The sequence below is a fragment of the Dysidea avara genome, chromosome 3, assembly GCF_963678975.1.
Source record: "Dysidea avara chromosome 3, odDysAvar1.4, whole genome shotgun sequence".
Taxonomy (NCBI): Eukaryota; Metazoa; Porifera; class Demospongiae; order Dictyoceratida; family Dysideidae; genus Dysidea; species Dysidea avara.
The window spans coordinates 17,357,799-17,380,066 of NC_089274.1; the positions used below are offsets into that span (position 1 = coordinate 17,357,799).

The 22,268-nt window shown below is 39.6% G+C and overlaps 5 protein-coding genes across 5 annotated transcripts; 3 read left to right on the forward strand and 2 right to left on the reverse strand.

Moving 5' to 3' along the window:
* Nucleotides 1-3,930: 3,930 nt before the first annotated feature.
* On the forward strand, nucleotides 3,931-6,892 carry LOC136249828 (endoplasmic reticulum-Golgi intermediate compartment protein 3-like). The gene is made up of 12 exons (XM_066041953.1): nucleotides 3,931-4,089; nucleotides 4,271-4,341; nucleotides 4,394-4,481; nucleotides 4,550-4,590; nucleotides 4,641-4,719; nucleotides 4,776-4,822; nucleotides 4,876-4,913; nucleotides 5,514-5,679; nucleotides 5,735-5,792; nucleotides 6,079-6,110; nucleotides 6,167-6,465; nucleotides 6,636-6,892. The coding sequence occupies exons 1-12, from the start codon at nucleotides 3,996-3,998 to the stop codon at nucleotides 6,769-6,771; spliced, it is 1,149 nt and encodes a 382-aa protein (XP_065898025.1). The 5' UTR covers nucleotides 3,931-3,995; the 3' UTR covers nucleotides 6,772-6,892.
* Nucleotides 6,844-11,953, reverse strand: LOC136249829 (uncharacterized). The gene is made up of 11 exons (XM_066041954.1): nucleotides 11,673-11,953; nucleotides 11,530-11,621; nucleotides 10,633-10,676; nucleotides 10,511-10,572; nucleotides 9,359-9,429; nucleotides 9,169-9,315; nucleotides 9,045-9,126; nucleotides 8,832-8,991; nucleotides 8,729-8,781; nucleotides 7,191-7,247; nucleotides 6,844-6,961 (listed from the first exon to the last, which is right to left on the reverse strand). The coding sequence occupies exons 1-11, from the start codon at nucleotides 11,754-11,756 to the stop codon at nucleotides 6,959-6,961; spliced, it is 855 nt and encodes a 284-aa protein (XP_065898026.1). The 5' UTR covers nucleotides 11,757-11,953; the 3' UTR covers nucleotides 6,844-6,958.
* LOC136249827 (CXXC-type zinc finger protein 1-like) lies at nucleotides 11,871-13,982 on the forward strand. Its single transcript, XM_066041952.1, has 4 exons — nucleotides 11,871-13,046; nucleotides 13,120-13,302; nucleotides 13,502-13,616; nucleotides 13,681-13,982. The coding sequence occupies exons 1-4, from the start codon at nucleotides 11,974-11,976 to the stop codon at nucleotides 13,825-13,827; spliced, it is 1,518 nt and encodes a 505-aa protein (XP_065898024.1). The 5' UTR covers nucleotides 11,871-11,973; the 3' UTR covers nucleotides 13,828-13,982.
* Nucleotides 13,802-16,486, reverse strand: LOC136249826 (CXXC-type zinc finger protein 1-like). Its single transcript, XM_066041950.1, has 8 exons — nucleotides 15,336-16,486; nucleotides 15,176-15,287; nucleotides 15,033-15,131; nucleotides 14,602-14,712; nucleotides 14,507-14,550; nucleotides 14,367-14,460; nucleotides 14,115-14,270; nucleotides 13,802-14,064 (listed from the first exon to the last, which is right to left on the reverse strand). The coding sequence occupies exons 1-8, from the start codon at nucleotides 16,391-16,393 to the stop codon at nucleotides 13,948-13,950; spliced, it is 1,791 nt and encodes a 596-aa protein (XP_065898022.1). The 5' UTR covers nucleotides 16,394-16,486; the 3' UTR covers nucleotides 13,802-13,947.
* LOC136249830 (ADP-ribosylation factor-like protein 6-interacting protein 4) lies at nucleotides 16,481-20,456 on the forward strand. Its single transcript, XM_066041955.1, has 5 exons — nucleotides 16,481-16,901; nucleotides 16,951-16,993; nucleotides 17,042-17,128; nucleotides 20,225-20,294; nucleotides 20,348-20,456. The coding sequence occupies exons 1-5, from the start codon at nucleotides 16,682-16,684 to the stop codon at nucleotides 20,408-20,410; spliced, it is 483 nt and encodes a 160-aa protein (XP_065898027.1). The 5' UTR covers nucleotides 16,481-16,681; the 3' UTR covers nucleotides 20,411-20,456.
* Nucleotides 20,457-22,268: the final 1,812 nt, after the last annotated feature.

Below are 22,268 nucleotides of genomic sequence, written 5' to 3' on the forward strand. Positions count from 1 at the left end.
GAACTATTACTCAATGTCAGTAATATCCATATGTCAAGCTCTTCATAGGAATTACCGCTACCGGCTTGTCACACACTTTATTACTTATTATTATTTATTTACGAGGACCGCGTCACATACAACCAAGCACATACACCAATGTTGCAACCTACCCATTGGGCAAGTATAAACAGTGCCATAGGCAGCACTCAGAGCAGTGTGCATGTACCGGTGGAAATGATACTTATGCATACGTACACAGGCAAGGGAGTTTAACTGGCATCAGAAAACCACAATACTAAAACACAACCTACACAAAAACCAAGCTATATTGAAAGTAGCTATATATTGTAGGTGTGACGTGTCTCTCAAGATGACTCAGCAGTGAAGTGAGGCTATGCAGAACAAGGGACATGGTGAAGGCACAATTAACAATTGATCCCAATCAAGCCAATATGGCACAACAGACTCTGTTGTAACTAGAGGCCACAGGTGATGTGCCAGTATATCAGCGGTGTGGCATTGGCACAGTGATCACAGTCTATATTATGCATACAGCCATGCACAACATACAGGAGATAGTTACACATTGTTGTATATGCAGTACTGCATCGGCTTCTTGTTTAGCTATTATACAGACTCACAGTAGAGTAGTAGATAAATCCAGTGGAAAATAATTCCAGCCGCTAGCAAGCCAGATGAAGGATGAAGATGTATAATACAACTACCACTGGTACAAGTATTACATTACTCATTACCTTGTTGTTCCAGCTGGTTGTTTATGAGCGCATCAGCTGGTATCCCAACTGGTCATCAGCTGGTTCAGTGCGGTTCACTGCATGACGCCTGGAGCACATATCCTGCACACAAAATACACAGTTACAAACATTTAAACATACTTGTAATGTTGTTGTTTACCAGTAAAGTGGCCTCTGGCCTCTCCGTGGACATTTACTAATCTTCTCCTTCGAGCAATCTGTAAACAGGGGTGTGGTGCCAGGCGTTATATAGAGTTACACGTACGATAGTCATTAGCACGAACAGGCATACTTATTATACGGTTGTGCTTTCATTCACAGGCGAATCTATTCCCGCTTAGTTCATGTCTCTAGGCCTCGTAGTTTTCTCAAACATTATTTATTATTTATGACATAATTTTAATCGCATTTCGTATTATTCTTAGTACTTGGTTGTATAATTATTAGCACTTTACAGTGACAAAGAATCTGTACATATCACCTGATACGTGCTGCAGTGCTCCTCGGTCATTAGCAATGGTCCAAGTCTTCACATAGTCTAAGTATGAGTCTGTAGTTTGTGGTGTATCTTCAATAGTATTGCGGCCAACCATATTTAACAGAGCACCTATAATAACTGGGGATTGACTACTTGAGCCTCGTCTGTGTTTCTTCATGAGTTTATGGACAACATATCCTGCTGCATAGTGAATGGCATTCTCTTCTACCACAGTCAACTGACGGCATGGCTCAAGATTTACTCCTGGAACACCAGCACCCTGCACATCAGTGCCTTGTACATCAAAGAGTCTTTCCGTAATCATCTATAGCATACAATGATAACTAGTGCCATCTGGTGCCATACAACTGATCATTTCCCTAATACATTGGAACCTCAGTTATCCAAACCTTTGGGACCAGGGATGGTCCATAAGTCTGAAAAGTCCGTATCTCTGAAACTTAAGCATAAATAACCTTAAAATAGAAGTATTAGTATTTCAAATATCCTAATAGAACAGTCACTTCTCTAATAGAGCAGTCATTTCCGTGGTTCGGTTAACCGAGAAACCGGATAAGTGGGGTCTGGACAACTGAGGTTCCACTGTACTACATTATATACCAAGATACCTGCTACTCAGTAAAAGTTTTTCAGTGGTCACAAGCAATGATTAAAGTGTTTAACAGAAAGTGCATGGCATTTGAAGCCCATTCATTAAAAAATATAAAAACAAGTGCAAGAATATGGCCAATACTTATCCATTACTTGCTTCCCATTACCCACCTGCATGCCACTTTTCCTTCTGCATTGGTTATTGTAATTAAGATTTATTATTTTTGTGTTAAACATCAATATACTCTAATAGAGCAGTCAGCAACTATAAAACTCAGCTAACCATTATTTTAGGCCACCAATATTATTGTAGATTCCTTGTTTCCTGTCACCCACCCACATGGTAATTTTAGAGCCACATGTAAATTTATTATTGCATTTGACAGTCACATGACCTAAATATTAATACTGACAGAGAGTTCAGTTGTGTGGTCATGTCATTAGGATGAAGACTAGATAATTGGACTCTGATGTGATTTTTTGATGTTATAGTGCATGGCATCTGGGCAAATACTAGCAGTGAATCTCTTCAAACACTTCACTATTACTATTACCTTATTCAGGTACCTTCCTCACTATTAAACTGAATGCTTTCAAGGGAAGCAAGGAATCTTAATATTATGTCAGCCTAAACGAGGTTGGAGTACCTGCCACAAGATGCAGTCATTACAGCTACCAGCCCTCTCCTCTCCCAAACCTCTCAGTAGCACAGGCAGTCGCTCCGCTTGGTATAAGTAAAGAGTTCTACAAGCTTTGACTTTCCTTGCTCCTTCTTCTTTTCCTCCTCAATATCTTTGTACGCTCTATAAAATGTCTCGTTAAATTTTACATCATCCGGCCCAGCACAGAGAACTTCAGTAGTCTCTTTTAACAGTAGGCATTCCAGTATCCGAGATTTTTTAATAAAAAAATTCTCCGTATATTCCCCAATAGAACCCTGGCACAAAATGACAACTCGTGTTTAACTTGGGATTGCTCCGTCGTCTGAGCTCCAATGAGGATGAAAATCGCTGTGGGGTTTGTCCACACGCTGATCATCATGAAAATCTTAGTTTTATCGTGCGCGTTACATATAAGTACGTTTTGTGTTGTTTTGTAATCTTTTCAAGCCTTGTAATATAGTCTATGTAGAATACTTTAAAAAACGTACTGTCGGGTGGAAGGTAGTCACTGGTGCTTACTTTAAAGTGCGTAGTTACTTCACTCGGGTTAGCGATTTTCCGCTCCAGAGCAATTTTCTAATGGCTGAGTCATCAGCTCAAAAGTATGAACCACTTCAAAGTCGGCATAACAATGCCATAATTGAACCACAACTCCACCTTAGGTATTGTTGCATCATTGTGGCACCTCCACTTTAGTTGTTTACCTTTATAAGTTAACTTGATGTTTTTACTAACTTGAGATAGCCACTTGCCTATATGGGTATACACCATTGTATTGAGAAGTGTGCAATAGCGGTGAAGCATATTTGCTCACCACAAAGTATACAAAGATTGCTGAGATCCAATAAGACCTGAAGTTACTCTCATTACATGTACAACCTTGCAGCTAGAAGCAACTGCAGTTTCAAGATAGTCCAGATTGCTAGATGGCTTCCTGATTCAATTGTGCCATTTTTCCCTTTAAAATGTATGGGGAGCCCTGGAGAAAAAATGTACCTTTTTTCAGTTTTTAAGCACTGTGCATGCCAAAGTAGCTAATTCCAACCCAACAAACTATATATTTCTGAGATCGGTAATCAATACTCTATCTATTGAACATATAAAAAGCCCGTTTTTCCAAAATTTAAAAATCGGGTTGGAATGCCTATTAACAGCTTGCAGCGACGCGACGATATCTTCAGTTCTTCTGAGTTGTATATATCTCTTAAAATAGCTTTACGCAACTTTTCGTTGGCTTCCCGAGCTGTAGTGACAGGCACCTGTACGTCAGCTGCCATTTTACCAAGGGGCGCGAAAGTAGGGTGGGACAGGTGGCGCTTATTAGTTTCATATCCAGGGGGAGTGTATTATCTAGTCTCGTGCCCAACCGGGCCGAGCCCGGCTGGGCACGAGATTTAAGTAGCGCTTAAAGCGCGTCCCCTGTCCGAGATTGTTTGGATGCCAATTTAACGCGCAAGCGCCTGAATTGTTGTTGCTTCAAACTAATAGAATACAGACACCAGTGCGATGTCACAGGGGATATTTAAGAGACTAAAGCAGTTTGATGCTTACCCGAAGACCTTAGAGGATTTTAGGATCAAGACGTATGGGGGTGCTACGAGTGAGCGTACAAACTTGTCGTATATGCTCATGTTTATGTACAATTGAACAAGCAACATGTGTCCCTGTTGTATTATCCCCGTGTATTATGTCTTGGTGATGCAACTGTATACTTATATACCTGCTAGTTGTCTTAAATATATTAAAGGGAAAGTGTTTTCATTGCATATATTATTTTACAGTTACCGTAGTGAGTGGTATCATAATGTTCCTGCTATTTGCATCAGAGTTTGGATACTATCTAACCACTGAGGTGTGTTTGTATTGTTACCGTGTTGATGGTGTTGTTATTTGTTGTCACCCAGGTTACACCAGAGTTGTTTGTGGACACCACACGAGGAGAAAAACTTCGAATTAACATGGACGTTACTTTACTTCATATTCCATGTTCTTGTAAGCAAACTGTTGTAATTGTGTGTAGTTGTGGTGATTCAAGTGATTGTGGTATGTGTTTGGTTTAGATCTTAGTATTGATGCAATGGATGTTTCTGGCGAGCAACAGGTGTGTGTTTGTGTGTGTATTGCATGCTCATTATCTTCTTGTGTTCATAGTTGGATGTGGCACAGAACATAGTCAAAGAGAGACTAAACCAGGATGGAAATGTTATCGAAGGCACAGAAGTAGCTGCAGGTACACACACTACACTACTTCACACCAACGTAATTATATCATCACTCATCGTACAGTGGTAGGGGGCAAGTCAACTAATGACTCCACGCAAGACTCTAATGAGGTAACAATGACGTTATTATGACTTTGCATGTCATGTTGCTATGACACTACTAGTGTGGCAGCTGTTATGGAGCTGAGACACCAGAACTGAAGTATGTGTGCGTGTAGTATGTGTTAGTGTGGGTATAGAAGGGCTATCTATGTATTGGATATAATATGGCTCTTGTAATGCCAGGTTAAGTATAAATTTACAGAAAATAGTTTTGTGTTTATAGGCATGCTATGAAACTCCTGTTTTTACCACTTCATGTCTTGCGTAAAAAAATGTACAAATTTTGTCTTGAGTCAGCAGGCTCACTGTTACAATGTAAATTTATTTGTCTTTCCAGTTCTATCTCCATTTATATATCTTATGTACCTCTGTCTGAAGAAAAACTCTCTTATTACAAAGAACTAGCTTGTTCTTATTTTAGAGAATACTGTGGGGATAAACTTACTATCAATAAGCAAATGATTCAATGCATATATTTGGTCCTGTGCTCTGTGCACCCTCAAATGTAGGTGGCTCTGATAGCTTGTTAATGTAATGTATGTTGTAGAGAGTAGGACCAATGACAACCTGTACACAATACTGGCCTATGTACCTAAATGTTTCTACCCCAGTATATGTGTAGATCAAAGAAAGTAATAAACAGTGTTTGTGTATCCATGATTTATTTATCTTTTGTTTTAATTCCCTTAACCAATCACAGGTGCTGTAATACTTGCGAAGATGTCCGGGAAGCATATCGCCGGAAGGGATGGGCATTTAACCTACCTGATGGTATTGTGCAGTGTGAACGAGAAGGATGGACAGAGAAGATACGATCACAGAAAGACGAGGGCTGTAGGGTGAAAGGCTACGTTGAAGTCAGCAAGGTAATCATGTTAGGTCACACTATTACATTGATGTCACTATTTCACTGATACACAGGTGGCTGGAAATTTTCATTTTGCTCCAGGCAAGAGCTTTCAACAGCACCATGTTCATGGTAAGAACAAAAGTTCTTGTGTGCATTATGCTGTATAGCAGGTGTTAGGAACAAGGTAATATTTTTGTGACTCGGGTATGGAAATGATTGTATACAAGTGTTGTGTAAGTTAAGTGGTACAGAGATCTCTCACCAATATAAAATTGGCTGCTTTACAGAAGTGGACCCTGCATGTAAAATCTGCTATACAGCAATACATTTTTTGTTGGTTTAGATCCAACCACTTTTTTTTGTTTCCTCTTGGCTACTTTTTGTTTGTTTGTATTACTTGTGTTTATTTTTGTAGTGCATGACCTACAGCCATTTGGGACAACTCAAGTAAGCAATGCAATTAGGTTGATAAGACGTTAATGATTTGTTTATTCCTTTCTTAGTTCAATACATCCCATATTATACATCGGTTGTCATTTGGTGAAGACTACCCTGGGATAGTTAACCCTTTGGATGGTTATCGAGAAATTAGCTTGCAGCAAAGCATCATGTATCAGTATTTTGTGAAGATCGTCCCAACAGTCTATCGACCCCTTTCAGGCGAGTTAGTCAAGTCAAACCAGTTTTCTGTTACTAAGCATCAACGGAGGACTAACCCAGCAGCAGGAGAAACGGGTTTGCCAGGAGTATTCATCCTGTATGACCTGTCTCCATTACTGGTTCAACTGACTGAACACAGAAGGTGAGCCCTCTAAACAGTGAACACTATAGGACCAAGGACTTTAGTTACTTTGTTATACAAAGTGTAACCTAACCCCCCTTAAAAATTTTATCTTTAATTTTCTACCTTACTAACAAAACTTTCAGCTACCCATAACATGTACTATTGTGTACCCTAATTTCTTTTACCAGATCATTTGCCCACTTTTTAACTGGAATTTGTGCCATCATTGGTGGAGTGTTCACAGTGGCTGGCATGATTGACTCAATGGTGTATCACTCAGCAAAGGCATTACAGAAGAAAATCGAACTTGGCAAAGCATCCTAGCATTATGTGTCTTTCATAGGCATTAATATCACCATCATTAGCACTATAGTGCTTTACTACTGGTAGTGACTATTTTGTACACAATTACATGTTGTTTTAATAAAAAGAACTATTTATTATATATGTGGTAGTTTATACAAGCATGTATCACTGGAATGGAGTTGGCTGTTCAGTCATCATCTTCGTGTCACTGTGTATAGAATGGAGATCATAAATTACAGTTCTTCACACCAGAAGAGGTTGGTCATGTACTTGGGAACATACAGTCCTTTAACAGAAAATGGCTGAATGGTTTCTAAGGGCTATGGCATGGATCTAATGCTTGCTGGTATCGCATTATTTTGATGTTTGGGGTCTAAAATTTCTTTGAGATTGTGAAACTTTGCTGACACAAGACCAACCTCCTGTGGTTTTCATACCTTAGATTGTTTTACTGTCAGGGAGCTGTCTTCCAGCTGCTGGAGGTGACTAAGAGTCTGCAAAGACAGGAAAGTCTTTAAAACAACACCCTACCTTTGTGAAAGGGTATGTACATTTTATCTCTAAAATCAGGCTCTCCTTTAAACCCACATAGAACTTTTGGGGAACATGTAATACGGGTATGTATTTATCTCCTATAGCCTAAAAACTACACATTGACTGAAAGTTTGTTCACTGGGATAATTGGAGAAGTTAACACTGCAAAACAACAGCAACTCACATTTCTGTGTTTCAAAATTCATTGTTGCCACACGTTTACTGTAATTTCAATTGTGGGTTTAATCACGCGGGTCATATACGACCTGAAATAATAGCTTAATGGTGAAGCAACCAGAAGTTGCTGCATATTGACAGGAACAACCACCATTGAGTTATGGAGTCAACAGTAATTTTACAAAGGGTTTGCGTGTTTCCTTACCAAAAGTTACTTACACAGCTGGTTTTGGCTTTAGCATTTTATCAATGCTAGGCGTCCCCTTAATCCTTGGTACATCACAAGTAGAATGACATAAACTGCGCAGCCATAGGACGTACGCTTTGAAAGCAACACCTCTTTGTGTGAGGCATGCGTGTTTATTAAGTTTAGATCCTACAAGTAGACAAAAAAATTGGAGTTTTCAACTAGAGTAGGGACTGTAACACATCGATAAAAGTACTGAAACAAACTGGAGTAGTGCACAACAATAAAACAATAAGAACTGTTACATCCCTACTGTGCTCTTCCTTATGATACCTTGAGCACAGTAGGGATATAACACTTCTTATTGATTTACTGTAATTTAATATTGTGCACTACTCCAACTTATTTCAGTACTTTTTTCGATGTGTTATGGTCCCTAATCTAGTTGAAAATTGCAATTTTTTTGTGTACTTGTTTATTAACTTTTCTTGGAAAATAAAATTATTATGACTGGTGAACCCATGCATACTGCATCAAAAGAAAGAAATGGTGCCGCACTAGAGCTATCAATTATAGTCTGAAAAGTATCCATTATGCTTCGTTGTCAGCTATGTTCAACCCATTACACAGTGGTATGAATCAAGAACTGTTCAAAATGCACCTCTGCAATCAAAGTAGCCACTATGAAAAATACGGACGATTTCTGTTGTGAAGGGAAGCCATCATGTGCTACCACCAAATCGAGTCAGGAAAAAGTGAGGCTGGTTTTTGGGTGATGTTTCTTCATGGGCCACCCCCACATCTTTCCCCACTATACAGTACTATTGTATTGTATGACGCAGGTTTAAGGGATAATAGAACTAACTGAAAAACAGGTGAATTATACATATATGTCACTACAATGTAATATTACAGCCGAGATACACTATTCTGCAGAAAGCAGATTGACAACTCTTAACCCAGGCTTTTGTTTGTGTTTTATACTGTGCAACCAGAACATTTTAAACTTTACTCACTACGGTTGAATACCCTTATACTACATACACCATTACACTACATTTCAGATGCGTATCTTACAGCATTCAACGATGATAGACGTTGTTCAAGTCTCTTACAAGTCACTCCTACACCTACAAAAACACATTGTCATTGAATGGTAGACCACTGGTCATCCACTTACCATTCAATGGTAATGGCTCAGGGGTAACGTAGGGTCGGAACTCTTCTTCAAACAAATGAGAATAAGTTGCTAGATGTTGCTCTAATGTTCCCAGCATAACAGGGAAAGATTTTGACTTGGTAGTGACGGCTTGAAGGTTCTTTTGACTAACAGGGCTATCCTGATAACAATAGAAGTATTTGTTATATGTCTTCCATGTCAAGGGACACATACTAGCTTCTCCCGGACTTCTTGAAGTTGCTGTACAAGCTGTAGATGTTGGCGTTCTAATTGTACTAGCGTCGGAGCCCTTTGCCTAATAAAGGAATTAATGGTGAAGTATTACTAGAGGACTTACTTGTGGCTTGCTTTGGATTGCTGCTGCTGTTGTACTCGTATAGTAGGTGGTATTAGTGATATTGAAGAGGGTAGAAACTCATTGAGGTCACCACGTGAACAGATACGGTCAGCTGCTATGCACGCTTTAGCAACTTCATTGTCTAAGCTGTTTAAGAAGTGAAGAACATACAGCTACTTGCTGCACTTACTCTACTGTGGATGTTGACACTAAACTGAATAAAGTTTGAAGGAAAGCAAGTTGCTTCTTGTTAGTTGTACCCTGTATGTAATATAAACCACACAGTGAAGCAAGTACATCCACACACAAATACCAGTCATGCCTACCCAGTGGATGTTCATGCACTACTAGGGTGTTGAATCAGTGCAGGAAAATCTCTCCTGTGGCAGGACTAGTAGGGCTACAGAAGGCTGTACCGTAGGTGAAGGTGTTGGTACCTGAAATTTTCACCTGGATCCCACCTGTTATGTCAGACATGCATTTGCTTTGAAAGGAGATTTAGCAGAATCATCGTTTCCAGAATATGGACAACCTAAGAGCACACTATAAGTAGCAGGATTCCCCCCTACCAATCAGCTTAACTTAATGTACAACTCACCACAGTTGTTGGAACCCCATGTTCTGTGGAACACAGATTTTTCATCCAGGTACAGTATATAGTCTAACTTGCACCATGAACACAATATGAGCAATAATTATCCACTATCAAATCTTCCTTGACTGCAGCTCCATCCATCAGTCACCAAGCAACACACTGCACATTGAAGCACATGTTACTAGAAGCACTTAGCCAAAGTACAATGATAGAGTATCATTCTAGAATGCTCAACATTCTCACATTTAATGTCACTAGTACTAATTGTCACATTGTTAATGCTGACTAGGTGCTTCTAGTAATGTGGCTTCAAATACAGAAGGTAACTGATTGATAGGATCTGACTGATGGGGATACCATCTAAGAATAGCAGGAAGAATTAGCAATGGATGGTCATGCCTCACATTGTGTCCATGGTGCTAAGCTGCAAGTTATGTGCTGCAACTGAATAAGAATCGATGCTCCAAAGAACATGCACTTAATTCAATTGTTGTGAATTTTTGTTGTATTTAACAGTAGTAGCTAACCAGTAGGAGATCTTATATAGCTGTCCAAAACGATTCTAGTGTTTCTGCCAATTCTACCATTATCTCCTTTACCCCAGTTAGCACCCAAGTGTTGAAAAGAAACAACGGCAACCAAGCATCACTGGGCAGCAAACCTGGAACCTCATGGTTACAGGGCCAATGCTCGCTGTGCTGCCCCATGCACGCACACACACACACACACTATGTATGCACAGATTACCTTTACTAAAGCAATATCATCTTCCTTGCATAGTCCAAGTGTAGCAAACACTTTAGTTAACTCTATAAGGATAACAACCATAGCTAATGGACTACTCTTAATACCCCCAACACAACACTTACTAGTTGTATCTACCTTGCAGTATTCCACCAGTTCTGGATGCATACTACAAATTGAAGTACAAAAGTGGTAAGCCTAGTGTGGTTGTGATCCTGTTCACACTATCCTGGGTTAGCCAGAGTGTTTTTTCAACTCGGATTGGCACTTGTTCACACTACTGCATGACACAAGCTCGATAGTGCAAGCGCCGAATAATAATTAAGCTAAAACAAGCACACAAGCCTTTGATTATTTAGGTGCTTAATAAAAAGGCACTAGAATTGTAGTGAGAAAGCGTAAAAACCAGCTGAAATAAGTTGTACAGTGTTATAGCTGCCATGTTTAAGCTAGTGGGTTCTCCTTTCGCCAGGAATATTAACGCGTCATTTGAGCATAGCTGTCACAAAGTCTACCAGAACTAAGGTACATCGTAGCCATTTTGAAGAGCAGTTTTAGAATATACTTGCTGTGTGGCTAACAGAAGCAAGTTATATTGTTAACCTGAGTTGGCCAGCTCGGAATGTGTTCACACTGAAACCTATCCCAGGCCAACCCACCTCTCCTTGTCGGACCCGGTTTGGCATGGCTCAATTGATTCACACTGCAATTTATTTCAAGCCGTGCTGAGCTTTACCCAGGTTAGAAGGTAGTGTGAACAGGGTGTTACATACACAAGTCAGGATTGGATTAATCCATAAAACAGTGTTTGTACAGCGAAACCTCATCAATAAGGCAACCTTCAGGATCAAATATATGGCATCATAATAAAGAGGTCTTATCAAAGAACTGAGGTGTACAACATATTTGGTTATCTTGTTAACTTTGTGGTAAATTTAGCGGCTGAAATATATTGTACCACGTGACCAACAACATGAAAGCATTGATAAAGGAAAATTCAGTCAACAGTGGTTTACGCTAACCTTTCTATGCACCATAGCAATATTCTGTTTCGAGCTGCTCCTGGTTTGAGTAATACACTAAGATCTCCAGTAAAGTACGGACAATTCAGGCTCTGGATACAAAAGCCTACTCAATACAACCTATTTTATACCGTTTATCTCACCAGTAAAGTGTTTAGCAGTTTGTCTTCTTTGGTTTGTCTCGTTGAGGCAGAAAACGAGACCTCTCTCGATACGTCACGTGACATGTTGCCCTCTCCAATTAAACAATTACACGCATTTAACTGTACTGTCCATGTACCAGCGATGTTGTAGTCTGTCAAATGACTAATTTTTGTAATGGTAAAAGGATGATAAACGCCCGAGTTTAAACAATGCCCGAAAACTTTTCACACGTCACGCCCACGTAGACCAAGCCTATTTCAGTTGTTCCCGGCGATCATTGCTGGTAGTTTGTGTGCGCTAATGTCAGCAAAGAGAAAGAACGCTAAATACTCCAAGAAAATCAAAACCGATAAGGAATCGAGCGGCCGTGAAGACGGGGAGTCTGTTACGGGGATTTTAGTTGTCGGCGACTCGGGGAAGATGGAGACTAACAAATATGTGATCTATAACACCGGAAATTACTCAGAGGTCTCAGCTGACAAGGCTACCGGCTCTTTGGAAGAAGCAGACAAGACGGTAGAGGTAACGGCGATAGCCGAGAAGCAAAACGACTTGTCGGAGAAGGATGATGGCGCAGACCGCAACAACTTGAGCAGCTCAAGCGCGGAGAGCTCTCCCCGAGAAAAATCAGTCTTCTGCATTTGCCGAGGTCCAGAGAGCAGTTTCATGATTCAGTGCGATCAGTGTAAAGAGTGGTACCACTGCCAGTGCATTGGGATGACCAAACGAAAAGCCAAAACGATCGAGACATATATCTGCGACAGTTGCTCTGGTGTGAAATCTTCCAGCAGCTTAGCCGCAAAGATTCTTAAAGAGGAATCATTCGTGCCAAAGAAAGGGAACAACTGTGGTGAGTGTGCGGCTTGCTTGCGTGAGACAGACTGCGGAAAATGCGTCAACTGCAAAGACATGGTGAAATTCGGAGGTGAGGGTCGTAAGAAGCAGAAGTGCATGGAGCGAAGGTGCATCGCGCCTTACGTGAAGGCGTTGCTTTCCACCAAGAAGACTACCAGTACTGTAACACCTCCAAATAATGATGAAGAGGATAATGATGAACCATGTAACATTCGCAAGTTGTCCCTTCGAAAGAGAGTAGCCAAACCTGTCAAGGCTCCTTGTGGTGATTGTACTGGCTGCCTTAACACAGAGAATTGTGAGGTGTGTCAGTATTGCCTTGATATGAAGCAGTATGGTGGCCCAGGCAAGAAGAAGCGAAGGTGCATCAAAAGAACGTGTCTGTTGCAGCTATCCAGTCTCCTTGATGAAACCCTAATGGCATCCAGCAAGCAGGACAAGCCTCCACCAGCTAAGCAACGTCGCATTAGCAGCAGTGACCCAGAAAATGAAGTGACGTTCTCACCTAGACTATTGCAGTAAGTGAAAAATGTTATTTGGATTTTTTTAGATTTTCTATTCTGAAATGTAAGTGCAGTGTCTTTGTTTTAGGGCAAAGAAACAAGATGAAGATGTTGATGTGGAGGAGCAGCAGCAGCCAACAAGTGGTAGTGGTGGTGGCAGTAGCGGTAGCTCGGAGGAAACTAGCAGCACCTCCCAAACATGCAACAATTGTGCAGGGAAATTTGTGAACACCAATGCCAAGTTTTGTCACAACTGTGGAACACACCGACAGTATGTTGATATGGCTTTAATTTTCTCTAATAGAATGACCATTATTTGTTCAGTGACTCTAAACGTTTGACACACACTGTAAAATTGTTGTGGGGATGTGGAAAGCAATTCTCTGGCTTGAGACCTAGCTATAGGCATGTGTGTGTTATGCATTTGTAATAGTGTGGCTGGACAATATTGTACTTTATTTTGTTCACAGGGGTTATCAGCAAACACAAGCAGTTATCATAACTGCTTCACCAACTTCACTAGCGGGTAAACTAGGTTTGAGTGAGGCCGACCAACTTATTCTGGAGACACAACAACTTAGCCAGGTGAGCAGATAACTTGTCTTCATCAATAGTAATTTATTTTTTTTGCTTTGCTTGTTCCACCCAGCTACTCCAGATAAAGTGCCAACAACTTCAGCAAATGCTGCAGACTAAGGCTAACCGGATTGAAGAACTTACAAGTAATCTCAATGAGAGAGAATCAACGATTAAAAATCTTAGTACCAAAATTGAACAACTTTCTAAGATTTTTTAAGCACTGCTTTATTATGTTTATTACAAAGATAGTACTTATGAGTGAAAATGTGTGTAAAGTATATTTTTTACATAACTGCTTAAATTTGTGCATGGAGGTGTTTATATCAACTTTTGTGTGCTACTGTTTATCATGTATAATGGTTGAGTGAAGCATCATAGCCAACAAGGATCCTCGATAATTTGTCTGCCACTGAATCATACGTATCTGCTCATTCAGGTCCTCCAACTTCAGCCACTGTGACAAATAGGAAATTGTGTATGTGTGTGTTCATGTAATTTTTTTACCTGGTTGAGTTTTTCCTGGTCAAGCTCGGCGTGGTAGAGCTTTTCCCAGCAATAGTGTTTGGTGCAAGATCGTTTTGACTGACGGCAGAATACAGGGTGTTCCTTAACAGCTGGGTCCCACTTGGCCGGACACCCACACACATCATTGGGACCAACCTAGCAACAAACACAATCCAGTATCATAATCCAAGCTTGCGTATTTAAGAAGATTATCAAGTTACACCACTTTATTTATAATACTTCACTAATTACCTTAGGCTCTTTGGTATGTTCAGGGCACAGCACTCGCAAACGTTTGCAGTATGTGTTCTGTACCGGGTCATATTTGTCACAAAATATGTTAGTCCTGAAAACATTATTCAACAGCAAATCAACTTGTCTCCTCTACTCACCCTTCATTCTTGACGACACCACCAAATGAAACATTTCCCTCCAACTGGGAACACAGTATTTGATACTCTAATTGAACAACACATAACTGACTGACCTTCATAAAACATTTCTCCATGTGTAGTATGGCCTTCTTCAAACTCACCTGCATACCACAAGTGGCACAGTGAATGGTGTCTTCTTCAGTCTCACTATCAGCCGCTGCTACCTGATAACAAAAAGAGTTGCATTCTTCTTGTGGTCATCAACGATTTATGGTAACCCATATACAGATATAGTTGTCACTATAAGTGGTCCTATTAATGAGGTGAAAAAGTACACCTTAGATCTACTTGATATGGTCACTATAAGGAGGTGGTCTTATTAAAGAGGATTCACTGTATAATACAGAATGGCCATTTCATATTCCACCATAAAATAGCTGGCTCTTTGCATTCATCACTTAGCACTTCAGGTGTTTATCAAATATCCATTTTAAGAATGGGGCCAGAGAATTGGTTCCAAGCCCAATAGGGCCCCAATGCTTACCAAAACATCAGCAACCGGTTTGACCTTAGCCACCTTAGAGATGTGATTATCCAGCACTTTAGTATGACAATCCAGCTCTTCTAACTTAGCCTTGATAGTCTAAGAACAAAATAATTACATTATCCCACCTCTCTTATACTAACCTGTTGTTCTTGCTCTAGTGATTCCAACTTTTGTAGATCCAACTTTGTAGCCACTGGTTCTCCACCCTGGTGGAATGCTTTCTTTGCTTCAGGAAGGAAAGTCTTTATACGGCTGGAATGGTCATTTTAGAACATGACACATGGTAACTAAATGGTGTACCTGAGGGCCAGCTGAATACCACACTCTTCACTACAATATTTTGAATGAGGACGAGAAGCATAGGTGCAATTAGGACCATGACATTGTGTGGGTGGGAGGTTAACATCAGGTTCTATCCTACTACGATGTCTCCGAGATGAAGAACTGAATCGATTTAACGACACCAAAACTGATCCCTTCTTTCTTTTAATCGGAGCTTGTAAGGGTTTCTTTGTTTTCGGTCGACCAGAAAGTTTCTTAGTTTTAAGATTCAGTATAGCTGAGGTGTGACCAGATGGAAGCGTTGGAATACCATCTGCATTTTTTCTAGAAGCTGGTGGAGGCCTTCCTAACCGAGCAATAAGATCATCATCATCATCAAGATTGTCTTGGACAAATCTTGAAGTGATTATATGCTTGGAGTAAACCTCACACTGACGACGAAGGCACTTTTGACGGCGTTTTCCTGGCCCACCAAACTTTTTCATGTCCTTACAAAAGACACACACACCACAGTCCTCTACTGTACAGCAAGCTTTACATGTGCCACACATTCGTGAGGAACGTTTCGGCTTCTTTGAATCTGAAACTTCTGCTTGTGCTTTTCTCTTCTTCTCCTGTTTGTAAACTATCTTTAACGAAGAGTTGGCGCTGCGACACTCCTTGCAGTAATACTTCTTGATGGTAGCTGATTTGACTCGTGTTATGTTAATACATTCACCATGGAACCACTCCCTACACTCTTCGCATAATATCATAAAACCCTTACCGGCCGGACATCTACAAATACAATAAAGAGGTTCGTTGGTATCTTTGTCATTTTCCTCCGTAATGTTAGAAAGCAAAGTATCGTCATCTTGGCGAGTTACAGTTGATTCTTTTTCAAGTGTAAACGAGGTGTCCATGTCGTCCTCCGCTTCTTGGTCGCTCAACACATCAATCATTTCGGCGTTCGGGCTATCAATCTTTACACTGGGACAAGGCGTAGCTTCTCTTGATCCATCACTCGTTCCCCTGCTGCTGTCTACACTGAAAGCATCGTCGTCTGAAATATCTTGATAAGACTGCTCCCAATCCATGAATAGGAAGGTGTCACGAAACACTGAAGAAAACGAGGAATGATGCACTCACGTTTGTAAATTATTCGATTGTGGGTTTTTATTTATCCAATACTGTTTTGTTTAATTGTGGGTTTTGGTTCTTTGAAGTAGAGAAGTACTTTATCAAGCAACAAGACATTGAGTACTAACTAATCGATAAAGCTATGGAATGTATCATTGTGTTTGGATGATCCTGCATATTTAAGTGTCGTTTGATTCTACTTAACCGGTAGCCCCACCTTGAGCATTGGGTATTTTTCACACGCCATGGATTCTGGCAGTAGTAAAAGAAAACGAGCTGAAGACGATTCTTCTGATAGTAGCAGAAGCAGCTCAGAAGAGAGGCTACCCCCTAAAAAGCGCAAAAAACATCACGACCGGAAAAAGCACAAGAAGGAGAAAAAGAAGAAAAAGAGAAGTAGCAAGACAACTAGAAAGGATAAAAAGAAACAGTCACATAAATCACCTAAACCAGAAGATGTTATAAGTATGTGATCAATATTAGAAGTGTTAGTATTTAGAAACAATCTTTACAGTATCACAAGTGCACCACGTGACTTCTAATTCGCCTACACAAAGGTAGCCATGACAGATCACATTTCTAGTATAGTTTCAGACACATATTAGGTCACTAGGTCCAATGACTAAGGAGCAATATGATAAGAAACAGTCCACAATAAGAAGAGTATTTGATGAAGACACTGGTAGACACAGGTACGTACTTGTATAATATCCTGATTAGAATTTCAATAAATTGTCAATTATATTTGTACAAGTATCCAAAATTTTCAACTAGATTAGGGACCATAGCACATCAATAAAAAGTACTGAAACAAGCTGGAGTAGTGCGTGATATTAAATCACAGTAAAACAACAAGAAATGTTATATCCCTACAAATGGAAGTACCATCTATTTACTAGAGGTTAAACCATAGATGGTATATACTCCGTACGGTATGTAGTATATACTATCTATGGTTAAACGTTTCAGGCCATAATTAACTCTTTCCTATTTTCCTTCTTTCCATCCTGTTTATTTATTTATGTCCACCAGTATCTAGAGGTGTACCGATAAATATTTTTCAGTTGTACCAATATCCGATTAATCTGTACCTAAAAGAGCCAATACCAATTATACTGATCCGATTATTGTATTATAATCTGTAAAATGTAAAATAGAATTACATGCAGGTGTATAGCTACTGTATGATGCATTTTTAGAGAAAACAGAAGTGGTGAACTATTATAAGGCACAACTATACCTGATTACCTTTGGTTGGTGTGGCCTCTATTACACAACGCAGATAATTAGGCACCACAAATATTTTTAATACATGCTTCCTTGTCCAGATTACTCCCTGTTTTGATAAGTTATCAAGACAGCTACTATAGACCCTTTTCAGGTGAGCTGCTGCCATAGCACCATCCGCCATCTTGGAGTACAACCCGTTTTGCAACCCTGGTAGTGTTATTTTCTATAAGAGTAAAACAATACCCAGGAATTCTTCTTCTGCATTCCACAGCAAAGGTTGACCAGGTTAAATGTACGCTTTCCCCCACGTTACCAGTGTTTCAAAACGGGTTGTACTCCAAAATGGTGGATGTTGCTATGGCAGCAGCTTACCTGAAAAGGGCTTATACACAGATTATCAGTTTAGCTTTCCTGTGGTGTAGTTCTTTATTGTTAAAGTGTAACAGCTACCGTTTTCAGAAGATATGGGTATATTTTAACACAAATAGCAGTACTTACACGAGCAGTCGTATGGCTTCTTGTAACTTAGCACTTTTATGGATAGGCTTTCTATTTGTTTGTAATAAGCAAAAGACTTTTCATTGCTGCAAATAATGGCACTCGTATTTGCCATACAAACTATTGGCATGCGATATCGGTTCTCAGAGTGTTTGTGTCGATTACCAATATGATAGAAATTGCCATATCGGCTACCGATCCGATCACCAATCCAATTATCGGTGCATCTCTACCAGTATCCTGTACTGGTGGCCAGGTTAAGTATAATATGAAGAAATGATTAATTAAACTACGAGTAATCAAAATTTGGTACATTGGGGGATTTGTTACATCTACTAACTACATGGGCAAAGGGGCATAGGAAAGAGTACGCACATGGACTATTAGATACAATATTTGCTCAAAGTGGTTATAAAAGCAATTCTGAAGTTCATATTTGATTGTAGCAGGGTGTAACAGTTCATGTTTTATAATTGGTAATGCATTCCAGAAGCGTGGTAATCTATAAAAATAAAAATTGTGGCTGTGATTATCTGATTTTCTTATATGCTGTAATTTGTTGCTAGTTGCTTGACGGGTGGATCCGATTGTGAAGTGTACATGGTCTTTAATATTGAAAGAGCTGGTAGGAAATTTCAAGCTGGTTATAAAAAACTTGATATCGTTAATGTCAAGGATGTACATGAATGTTTCAGTACTTTTTATTGATGTGCTATGGTCCCTACTCTAGTTGAAAATTCCTGTGTAATTGTTTGTTAACGTTTTTGTAAAATAAAATTATTATGACTGGTGAACCTACGCATACTGCATCAAAAGAAAAAAAATCGTGCCACGCGCCCCAGCTGTCCATTATTGTCTGAAAAGTGAGATATCCATTACACTTCATTGTCAGCCCGTTACACAGCATTACGAATCAAGAACTATTCAAAAAGCACCTCTGCAATCAAAGTAGCCACTACGGATGATTTCCGGAACCCATCATGCGCTACCGCCAATTCAACACCTTTTGCTGTCAGCAAAGATGAATGGGACACAAAGGAGGACACTGGTGAATACATTGTATATACTGCGGTATGCCAAAAGGCACTTGCGACATCGAAAAAATCAAGCCCGTAGCCTTAGCTGTTATCGAGTTACACTTGTCTGAAGGCATCAGTCAGTCAGTCAGCTACTCAGCTAGTCAGTGGAAAATATAATATTTTTAAATTTCATAGCAACTTATTGAAAGTGTTTCAGGTCAATCTGAAGGCTTGTTTGGGCTTAGTTTTACCTTACCAATACTGCTTCATCGTCATTAGGGAAAAGTGAGGCTGGTTTTTGGGTGATGTTTTTTCATGGGCCACACCCACACCTTTGTGGTCCCTACTATACAGTACAATCATACTGTATGATGGGGTGAAAATACTTTTGATGTTCAAATATATTAAATTAAACACACGTGTAGCTATAAAGTGCAGGTATTGTCAGAACTGATAACTTCAGGTATAACCAATGGGGCACAGTTGACAGTTTAGGAACTTTTTTGGTCTTGAGAACATCAACCTTGCCACTCAGCTTCTCATTACATCTCCTCCAGTTGGGTACTGGTTTATGGTGGTCACATCAGAGATGTAGACATCTCTTCATGTTAGTGGAGATTCTGTGTAAAGCATTTATGAGTGGTTTCTGAATGTTCTGATTCAAATGCAAGTAGCTACCATGTATCTCTTTCTGAGACTGTTCTATTACACATGACTGCTCTATTAGAGTATCTTGCTTGATCTCAAACTCTTCTTTGTGGAGTTGTGGGCCTTTTCCCCCCTAAAGTGTAACATTTCTGTATACTACCATACTTTGTTCTACTCTGAAAGTCTATATAATATGAAGTATAAATTTTCAGGGGGTGTGGAACCCCAGGAAACTTCCTCCCTATGCTCCTGCATATATTCATGATGTCATTTAACTAAGTTTGCTGGTAGAGGGAAAGTGGTGAGGTAGTGGATATCTATATAACACTCTAATAGAACAGTCAATGAGGAGCAGTATTGTTTGAGTGTCATATATGCATTCATCACATACAGGTTGATCAGAGGAGATGGTGAAGTTGTGGAGGAGATAGTGAGTAAGCAGCGTCAACAGCAGATCAACAAGGTGCATGACTACAATTGATTATGTTTCACAGCATGACCTTATCATGTGAATAGGCTGCCACAGCAGGAGATGGAGCATCATTCCAGTCTGGACTGACAAAGTTCTATCATAAATAAGGCTTCAATTTTTTAATAATAAATACTGCTACAAAGCTACACTCTACATATCTGGTGGTGTGTTCAAGTGGTAGTTTTTGTTAGAACAAGAGAAATGATGCTTGGTGATAGATCCTGATTACAATATAAATGGCTGATCAAGCACACTTGATCTTGTGCAAAACACTACTGGACATTTTGTCTATGAAAACTCATTGAAAAAATTTGTACCATTGGAGAGTTCTGTCTCAACATGAGTGTGTTTTCATTGGGTGGCCCCAATGAATTTTTATTTTCATAGCATTTTCATTGCACAAAACCAACCAATGAATTTGCTTTTCATAGGATTTTAATTGGTACCCAATCATTGATTTTTTCATTGATTTGTCCAATGAAAATGCTGAAAATGTGAATGCCACCCAGTGAAAACTTGATTCAATTTTTTCAATGTGCAATAGTGAAAGTTAATGAAAACCTGAGATACAACACATCTGGTGAGATCATGTGAGCTTACTTGTTCCAGAGTAGTCTGGCTAATGTTGTAGTTGACTATCAGTAAATTCTGTCTGTTCTGCTCCAACACTCTGAAGAGATGTGGAGGTTCTGTCCCTCTAACTGATAAGTAAGTAATGCTTCCCTACATCTACAAACAAGAAAGGCTATATTACAAGTCAGGCCCAGACGCCCACACAAAATGTGGCGGGTTAGCAAAAGGTAGCATAACAAGTTGGAATAATTTATGAAGCATATTACCACAATAGAGCATATACAAAGAACTTAGTGAGTATATAGTTATGTATTGAAATTAGAAAATTTGTACTGCAGTACCTAATCGTGTGGTTATTTCAGTAGAATACTGAAACACATTACACTACATGCTAAAGCTGAGAATTTAACAATTACATATACAGTGCTCCCTTGATTATCCGACCCCTTGGGACCAAGACATGTTCAGATAATCAAAGCCTATTCATTTACAGAACCCTGTTCAAATACTCTAATACAGCAGTCATTTTATGACACTAAGTGTTTGGATAATAGAGGTTCGGATAACCGAGGGAGCACTTTATAGTACTTTTAGCTACTATTGTGGTATAAAGCTAAATGTTCCTCAGTCAGTGACACTCTCAAAAGTCTCATTTTCAAGTGAAATCAGGAGGATCAAAAACTGGTGTGTCTGTGTGTCTGTGTGTTGTGGCTGACTTGATATTGCATGCTACTCCTTTGTTTCAAGACACATTCAGTCACTACACCAGGAAAATCATATACATGGTTTATCCTTTAGGATTCTACCTAAATGTAACAAAAGACACTAGCATTAAAGGTGTTAGATGTATTCCACCGAGACACTTGAATCCTCCATTTACCATGATACACAAAGCCTCACACTCTTGTATAGTACAGTAGGACAACACACAATCAGGATAACTACCTTTAGACTGTTTATCACTGACCTGTGGGAAGTGAGTACAATAGACTTGCCAGCCTTAATAACTGTGATAAGAGCATCCCATAAATGATGTCTGGTAGCTGGGTTCTCATCCCATTGCTATATTGTGTACTGATTACTACACTAACTCACCAGCAGAGTAATCTGAGGACATCCGATCAAGGCAACAGCAATACTAAATTTATGTTTACATCCTCCATAATGATACAATAGATGTTATACATGGAATTGATGACTTTATAAAATATTTGACAGGATCTATTAAAGGAGGTCTTTACATATATGGTGAGACAGGTGTGTGGGTTGAAAATTGCTGCAAACATATGCAAAATGCATAAAATGATACAAGTAGGCCACTAACTTTTGTAAATACGTATCCAATGATAGATGTATGTGCGCACACTTATGCTTCACACGCTCACCATGGCA